Raw genomic sequence first — 9,037 nt, forward strand, 5'->3', positions numbered from 1 at the left:
TCGAGTCGGACATGTCGGGGGATGTAGACTAAAGTCGATCCGCATCAAGTTACGTGACGACCTATGTAGGGGGAGCAATGTCATGGCAATTGAGACTATAGAAGGTTGTGGCTTTGTTGACCATAGAGGCAGAATACATGGTTGCGGTGGAGGCCGGAAAATAACTTAATTGGATGAAGAATTTCTTTTAAAGTGAACTAGGAATGAAGCAAGAGAGATTCTTATTGCACTGTGATAATCAGAGTGCCATACATCTAGCCAATAACATTGCGTACCACTCCTAGACCAAGCACATACAGAGAAGGTATCACTAGTTGCGGGAGAATGTGGATGAGGGGGAGTTTACCCTTGTGAAGGTCCATACTACCGACAATGGATCCGACATGATTACCAAGAACCTACCTATGGACATACTTAGAGTCTGTCGACAAAAGACAAGACTGGCTTACTCCCTCCCACAAGAGTGAAGGGGGAGTTTGTTGGAAATATGTCCCTCCTGTGGAGGGAGTCGACTAGTCGGGCTGAGGAAGAGCCGACAATCAAAGACAGGGAAAAGAGTCGACATGGAGAGTTGACTAGGAGAGCCGACAATAAAGGATAGACAATCCAAGTCAAAGACAAGACTGACTAGTTGGGGCGATTGGATAGTTGACATAAGAGTCAGCTAGTCGAACCGACTAGTCGATCCGTCGGCTGATTAACGATTACTATTATTATTAGATAATGACATCTAATGTAGTCATGCCTTTTGATAACTTTGGCAAGATAAATTCTTCACAATCTCTTGTAATTGAACCTGACGGTCCAAAAGGTCTTCATCATGTGGATTATATTGCATCAATAATACATTGCATCGTGTAGGAATATGTGAAAACTTATCAATCAACTACCTACGTCTTTGAGTATTAGTTAAACAATACATACAATGAATATGTTCAAATTTTTTAATGTTATATTGCATGCATATCATCCCTTTGGTACAAGTCGAGGAGGGGTATTTTGGGAATACTAGAAAATTAGCGGGAGGGGTATTTCGAGAATATCAGATAATTAGCGAGAGAAGTATTTTGGGAATACCAGAAAACATAGCAAGAGGAGTATTTGGGAAATATCGGAAAATTAGGAGGAGTATTTGGGGAACATTGGAAAATTAGTAGCAGGGGTATTTTGGCAATATCAGATAATTAGCAAGAGAGGTATTTTGGGGAAATGTATGTAGTAGGAATGGTACGTTGGGAATATCGGGAAATTATCGAGAGGGGTGTTTCGGGAATATCAGATAATTAGCGAGAGAGGTATTTTGGGAATATTGGAAACGTAGCAAGAGGAGGAGTTTTTGGGGAATATCGGAAAATTAGCGGGAGGGGTATTTGGGGAATATCGCGAAAATTAGGGGAGGGGTATTATGGGAATATCGGAAACTTGGCAAGCTTTCACGGCACTTGCCATTCATTATGTAGCTTCTTCTTCTTCTTCTTCTTCTTCTTCTTCTTGTCGTCTTTGCAGGTCGCCCCCGTCTTCTTCGTCGGAAGAACGCACACAGACTGAGAAGGGAAAGAAAACACAGAGAAGACAGACAGACAGACAGACAGACAGACACAGCAGCATGGGAGACAGCCAGTACTCCTTCTCTCTCACCACCTTCAGCCCTTCAGGGAAACTCGTACAGATCGAGCATGCTCTCATGGCTGTTGGATCTGGCCAGACCTCGCTTGGTATCAAAGGTTAGCTCTCTCTTTCAATCGCTCTTCCTTCTCTCCTTTCCGTGCTTTCATTCTTTCCTGATGTTTATATGTTTTCCAAACTCAAGCGCGTGAAGCTCATTGTTCTGTGCTTGGAACGTTCCTACACACTGGATGTCCGGATGTAAAATTTGGAAGAAAAATCTGTCCTGCAATATTACATATTGAGATTTTTACGTGTGTAGTTCATTGCATTGTGACTGTTGTGATTGTGAACTCTGAACTTTCTGCATTTATTTCTGATGGAAAACTCACAAAGTCCATTACTGATTTAGCTCATTTTGGGCATGCCTGTCTGTCTCGCGGAACTCTCTGGATGTACTCATGGGAAGATTCGTAAGTTTCTGCTTTGTTTCATTTTTGTTTGTTTTAAAAGATCTTCCAGCACATGCTGTTTTCTACTTCTATATTTTTTTCTTTCCTGAAAGGCTATGTCTTGAGTTCCAGACCTGTGTATTTCATTCATTGCATTTTTCTTGGAAACTCTGAACTATCTGGACTTTTATTTCTTTCTTTTCTCAAAGGCTATATATTGAGTTTCAGACCTTTGTATTTCATTACATTATTCTTGGAAACTCTGAACTATTTTCAGCCAGATCCATCAGTTTCTGTGGAAATGCCATTTTTCGCGACTATTGTGAACACTAAACTATCTCCGTGCTTTGATGTAAACTTTAAGATCCATTAGTTTCTGAGTAAATGCCTTTTTCCAGTTTTCATTTTTGTTGAAAATTTATATGCAGCCCTAGCTTTTTGCTCAAAAGTGTGACAATTATAATAGACAATGTAAGTTTGAAGTTTCGTTTGTGTTCAAGGATTGGCAAAAACACTACCTTTCTTGGCAGAGGTCTGATGTCTTATACTTCTGATAAAAGCTTCTGGTCTTTTTGAAAGATTGTATGAAGCACTAGCATTGACATGAGAGGTATGATCATTACGTCAATACTCTTTTTTTTATTGAAATATTGTCCAAAACATTAGAACTGTGATAAGAAGTCTGATCATTATATTGACGACCAACGTTTGTGTGTTGAAAATTGTCCAAAGCCCTAGCTTTCTTCTCAGGAGTCTGGTCGTTATAGATATTACCCCTTATTTTCAAGATTTGTTTTGTCAAAAGATTGTCTACCACACTATATTTGTGGTTAGAAGACTGATCACTATAGTTATGATCAGTTCTTTGTTAAAAGTCAATCCAAAGCCCTACCTTTCTGTATTCAGAAGTCTTGTAATTATACCTATAAATAGGTCTGTTTCTACTTTGTTGCTCTTTGTGCATTAATATCCTGGTATTTAAACATTTGCGCTGCATTTCATTGCATCATTCTTGGAAAGCGCAACACGCCAAATGTTCTGTTTGAAATTTGAAAGATCCTTTCGTTTCTCCACCAAATGCCATTTGTTTTTTCGTAGCTTTTTGTCAAAAGATTGTCCTAAACGCTTGAAATTCTATCATTATATTTGTGCCACATCCTCAAGCTCATCCCAAATTTGAACCATTGATGTTTGAAGATAGCATAGAACTTTCATGAGATGTAAAAATGTGCATTATGGTTGGGAATTTTCCACTTTCTGGAATGTCAGGTAGGTATTAGCATCTGGTCTGTCTTGCCTATCATCTATAATGTTCAAAGATGTGAAAATATGTTGTATTGAAATATCAACTTTTTCCTTCCTAGATTTTTTGTTTCTGACCGAACTTTTTTAATTTCATTTGTATGCCTCTTATTTGAGATTCACTTTAATGTTTTAAAAGTCCATGGAGCCATATTCTGTTTACTCTTATCTTGACAAGAATATTTTTTCAGTGTGCATTTTCTTGTATTGTCTTTACTGATAGTCTTTTTTAATAAGATTTATGGAGTGCTAAAAAGTGTACATAATTATTATTATTATTTTTTTTCTGTACCATTGATCTGGATCTCTGGGTGTGTTGGTACAGCCGCAAATGGAGTGGTGATAGCTACAGAGAAGAAACTGCCTTCAATTCTTGTTGATGAAACTTCGGTATGTCTATCTTAAGTTTAGTGTTATTATTTATCGCCACTGCCTGGTGGACTATTGCACAGAACAAATTTTGGCTTCTAACATGTAATGGTGATTAACTCTATGTTTTATTTTATTTTACATGGTATCCATAGGTTAAGAAAATACAGTTGCTTACTCCAAACATCGGCGTTGCTTATAGGTTTGCATTAAATGATTCAGTGCTGGTCTGTACAAATGAAGGTTCATATATAATCTGGCTATAAATAATCTCCCGGCTTCTTTATTTGCAGTGGAATGGGTCCTGATTCTCGTGTTTTAGTGAGGAAAAGTAGGAAGCAATCGCAACAATATTATCGAGTTTACAAGGTTGTTTCTTTATCCACTATGATCACTGTTTTTTACTTTTTCTCCAAATCTTCTTTTGAATGGTTTGATCAACTTGCAGCATAGGTTTTCTGTATGCACTATGATCTGATGTTTCTTTATCTGTCACAGGAGAATATTCCTGTCTTGCAACTAGTAAGAGAGACAGCAGCAGTAATGCAAGAGTTTACACAGTCTGGGTGGGTAATATAAGCATTTTTGTTACATTTAACAATACTTTTATATGTTGCTTATTACTTTATAATGATTTTATTTCAGAAGTGATTTGCTCTTATGAACTCTTCTCTTGCATTGATGAAAAATTTTCTTCTGTCAATAGAAGCCCAACATATAAGATGGAGTTTCACTATATAAGTGTTCTATTGCACTGCCTCTTTAAATGTGACTTTTCTTGCACTATTAATTATTGTGGTTTTATTTGATGATTTTTGTTTCTAATACATATCTTTATGATAAATTTTGGTAGAATAGAAATCTAATTATTATAGTTTACTTATTCTTGATGTTACCTAGTGGAAATAATTTTGTAACTTGTAGGAATAGGCATATGACATAGGTCACAGTATTTAAGCTGCTTGTGCTAGAGATTTGTAGGAAATCTACTAAAAACGAAGTTTTCTTTTAAATACAGAGGAGTGAGACCATTTGGAGTTTCCCTACTTGTTGCAGGCTATGATGACAATGGGCCACAGTTATTTCAGGTGATAATCAGTGTTTTCTTATTGATTTAGGTGGTTCCATATATACCTAAAGTAGATTAATATAAGGTATTGGGGCCTATCTTATGTTAGTTCAATTTTAATATCAAGACGTTCCTTGATTATCTGTATCAGGTTGATCCCTCAGGCTCATATTTCTCTTGGAAGGCATCAGCGATTGGAAAGAATGTATCTAATGCAAAAACTTTCCTGGAAAAAAGGTCCTGTGATGAAATCTGATTCTCTGAGTCCAATCAAAGCATGCCCTAATAGATGATAGATGTAACTTGATAGAATTAGTAATTGGTTTTGCTTTTGATGTTTTTCCTAGATTTACCTTTCATGTTTCTATTCATACTTTCTCCTGGAATTGTTAATTCTTTTGAATGTACTAATTTTGATATTAGATAGGGAAGTTTGAGTAAGTAATGGGTTTGTGTATGGCTGCAAATCAAGGATGGTGTCCACTACTTGAACTACAGAAGTGCAGCAAGAATTTGAGAACACTTGGAGAGACTCATATTGTAGATTCTGTGACCACATGTAACATTCTGGTGGAATACTGAAGATTAAGAGGTTATAAGAGTTTTGCATCTTGATATTTCAGTCAGCCTCTGCTGGATGGCTTTGTAATGATGGCAAGCTGCAAGCCTATGCCTCTACTAAGTCACATGTTTTAAAGATATCAGATTTGACTAGATAAAGGGATGGGCTAATATGTCATAAAAGTACCAGAGGCAGCAGCTGATATTAGAAGTGAGGAAGAGGGATAAAAAAAGAAAAGCTGTTGTGGTTGAATGAACTAAATGTGGCCACAGCAGGAAGGAGTGCAGGTTCTTCTCAACTTGAATCCAGGACATAGAGTTTTAAGAGTTGGAGCATATGTGTAAAAAGGAAAAGCTGTTGTAGTTTCATGAACTGAATGTGGCCACAGCTGGAAAAAGCTTAGGTTCTTCACAATTTAAAGCCAGTACACAGGGTTTTAAGAGTTGAGGTTTTTGTATAAAGGTTAAAAAAAGTTACATGAACTGAAACTTTGCAGAGCATGGCTCGTAATATATAATATAAAGACAGTGCACAGACCAACTCTCAGTTTTAAAAGGTTCGGAAATATAGTGAATCGTTAAAATGCAGACGAAGAAGAATGATTTTTATAAGCAAAAACATGAGCCACATAGCAACATTTTTATGAGCGAAAACATGAGCCACATCACATAGCGACAGAAGTCAGAATATAAAGGTGATGTAAATGTAAATGCTAATAGAGGAGAAGCAGAAAGGGTTGGAAGCTGAGAATGCAAGAATAGAAATTGCAGCATCAAGAGGAGAATTGGTTATCCCAGATGTTTGTAACGAGCGTTGTAGTCTATTATTTAGCTAGAATCAAGATGTTATATTTAACTCTTCATTCTTTGTCCCTCTAGTGTAGTATTGGGTCGCATTCTATCAAATTTTATGAGTCAAGGAGGTCAAGTTGATTTTCCTTGCAGTGAATGTTCCTTATCAGACGAGGTTTCATTTGCTCCACATTGAACACTCAGCCCAATCTCTACTTTGAATTTTTTTGATACAAATCTACTCTGGATATGAAAGACATGAATACGAATGTGTTTGGGATGCACATAGGCAACTGGAATTCTCAGGGATAGACGATTTAGAATTCATTTCATTTTTAAATTATGAGTATATGAATGAATCTAGATGTACATGACAGTAATTGCAAGTGGTAGACGGTGCTAAGATCAGTTGCATTACAATGGCTTGCTTTAATTTAATGTTTTTTTTTTATGTATAGTGGTATTCAATCTACTTTTGTATGCCAAATTTGTTCTTGTTGTTTGTATTTGTATGTTTGTGCTTGTTTTCCTCTATAAGATTTATAGTTGTACACTGTCCCGTTTTTATACATTGTTGAAGCCTACAAAATAACCTTGCACATCCTCCTCTCCTTCAGGTACACTGATGATATGGAACTGGAAGATGCTGTCCACACAGCAATACTGACTTTGAAGGAAGGGTAGGATGCTAATTTATGTCTGTATGTACACATTCACAATATATAAAATATCCCTGTACACAAATGAATGAGCCGAATATTGGACTCAGTCAGTTTGTGCATTGCAAATTGTTTGAACATTGGTTGACTTCCATTTTAGTTCATGGATTCACATGTTAGAATAAAATGTTGTGCATGGCAGATTTGAGGGCCAAATATCAGGAAAGAATATCGAAATTGGAGTCATTGGATCTGATAGAGTTTTTAGGTAAGCCTTATATCATGGTGATTTGTTGGAAAACAACTTCTTAACGTTTTGAATATTTACCAGAATATCCTTCCAAAAACTACTAAAATAACCCTCTAGCCATAATTTGTTGTTAAAGGGGTATTTTGGTATTTGTGTTTTGAAGACTTAAAAGGGATTCTGGTAAATATCTGAAAGGTTTGGGGTATTGTTTGTGCCTTTCCCATTCCTTTTAAATAATGAACCATTAGTATGTTTATGATAGCAATCATGTGTTATCTTGATGCAGGGTGTTGACTCCAGCTGAGATTGATGATTATTTAGCTGAAGTGGAATAATTGAAGTTCCATAATGATCTTTATACGTTTAGATTCCAAGGGCATTTCTATAAAAAGATCCCTTGCAAATATTCCCTAGAAATTTACACGGTTTGTGTAATTTTGGAACCAAGTTTTCATTGGGTGGGAATTTTAATCTATTCGATTTTTTGTACTTTTCCTAGTTATAATTAAAGTCTATCTGCACATGATTATACTAGCAAAGATGCTCTGTGATTCAGAGGAGAGTTGTGAAATGTTACAGTATTGAGTTAATTATCATATCAGTCTTAAGTTTGTGACATAATTGAAATTAACCTCCTTTTACAGTAAACAATCTGATAAGTATCTAGTAGAACCATCCACAAGATTGAACAATCAGTTTGGTCTCTCATAATACCAATGTCATAGTCTATATGCTAATTGAAATTGGCCTAAATCTCATCGGCTCAAGTAAAAACTCTTATTGCCAAGAATGTTTTCTTTTTGGTATTTATTCTAATAAATTGGAGCACAAATATATTACAGTTTATTTATATCATAATTTTTTGCTATCATGAAGACGTAGGTTTGCATTTTGGTTGATTGTTATAGTTTATTTATATCATAATTTTTTGCTATCATGAAGACGTAGCTTTGCATTTTGGTTGATTGAAAGAAAGCATGAATATGGCTGGTAAGGTAATGCCCATTGAAGATCTATTGTCGATGATGTCCTAATTCCAAAACGAAGTCATAATACTCATTGTAGAGATTGCCAATAGACTGATGGTGTTCTACGATTGGAAAATGCAAGTACATATCCAATGCTCTTGGGACAACCATATCTCCAAACATTTGGGATTATACATTAGCATTGTTAAGTTTTTATCCAAAAATGACCAAAGAAAAATGGGATACAGGAAATGTGGCACATGCCAACATCATAGTGTTAGAATTGTCATATTATTTTTGGGATATTTGTTTGCTAACTACTTGCCTATGTTAGCTAATATGAATCATGAGGATATTTTGGGGTTGAGTCGAATTCTATTAGTGATATCGAAGTTGGGTAAGTATTCTAAATCTATGGATGTGAGACTATGGAAAAGATCAATTTCCATGAGAATGGACTCTTAACAAGCACTTCATGACATGGGTAGTAGTACAAGAGAGCAAGTAGGGCGAAAGTGTAATGTTAACTTTGGTGAGCAATTATTGTAGAATTAGTGGCCATTTTGACACAAATAGATATCTTCCTATCTTTTTAATGTCCATGTGAGATTGATTCCAATCTATTAGATTGGGCCTAGCACATTGTGAGGATTGAACTTTGGGTTCTTTCAAATCTATGACTTTGATGTTGTACTATAAACCACCAAGAGAGAGAGAGAGAGAGAGAGAGAGGAAGAGCATTGTTGCATGGATCTTTGCCATTGAAAGCAAATGTTGCACCTTGGGTGGATTGGCCGTTACAAGATGGTACATACTTGTTACAAGTCACTACAAATATTTTGTATCATCATGCAATGACATCATTATCTTGGCTATCCCCAAAGTAGAAACGTCATGGAATGTATTAAATCGAATGCAAGGTGGTGGAAAATATGACAATGTGGTTGGCATTCCCATTTGCCATTTCATGGAAAGGTAATCATATGGAGAGTTATGATTGGTGGGCTCCC

At 36.1% G+C, this 9,037-nt stretch overlaps 1 protein-coding gene across 1 annotated transcript; it reads left to right on the plus strand.

Moving 5' to 3' along the window:
* Positions 1-1,491: 1,491 nt before the first annotated feature.
* Positions 1,492-7,585, plus strand: LOC147850928 (proteasome subunit alpha type-2). The gene is made up of 10 exons (XM_087335841.1): positions 1,492-1,724; positions 3,685-3,749; positions 3,884-3,930; positions 4,022-4,097; positions 4,227-4,294; positions 4,747-4,816; positions 4,949-5,034; positions 6,768-6,830; positions 7,012-7,077; positions 7,346-7,585. The coding sequence occupies exons 1-10, from the start codon at positions 1,607-1,609 to the stop codon at positions 7,392-7,394; spliced, it is 708 nt and encodes a 235-aa protein (XP_087191967.1). The 5' UTR covers positions 1,492-1,606; the 3' UTR covers positions 7,395-7,585.
* The last annotated feature ends 1,452 nt before the right edge of the window (positions 7,586-9,037 follow it).

The sequence above is a fragment of the Azolla caroliniana genome, unplaced genomic scaffold (genome assembly GCF_043228905.1).
Source record: "Azolla caroliniana isolate FFs.n. ecotype wild unplaced genomic scaffold, voAzoCaro1.0.p SCAF_20, whole genome shotgun sequence".
NCBI lineage: Eukaryota > Viridiplantae > Streptophyta > Polypodiopsida > Salviniales > Salviniaceae > Azolla > Azolla caroliniana.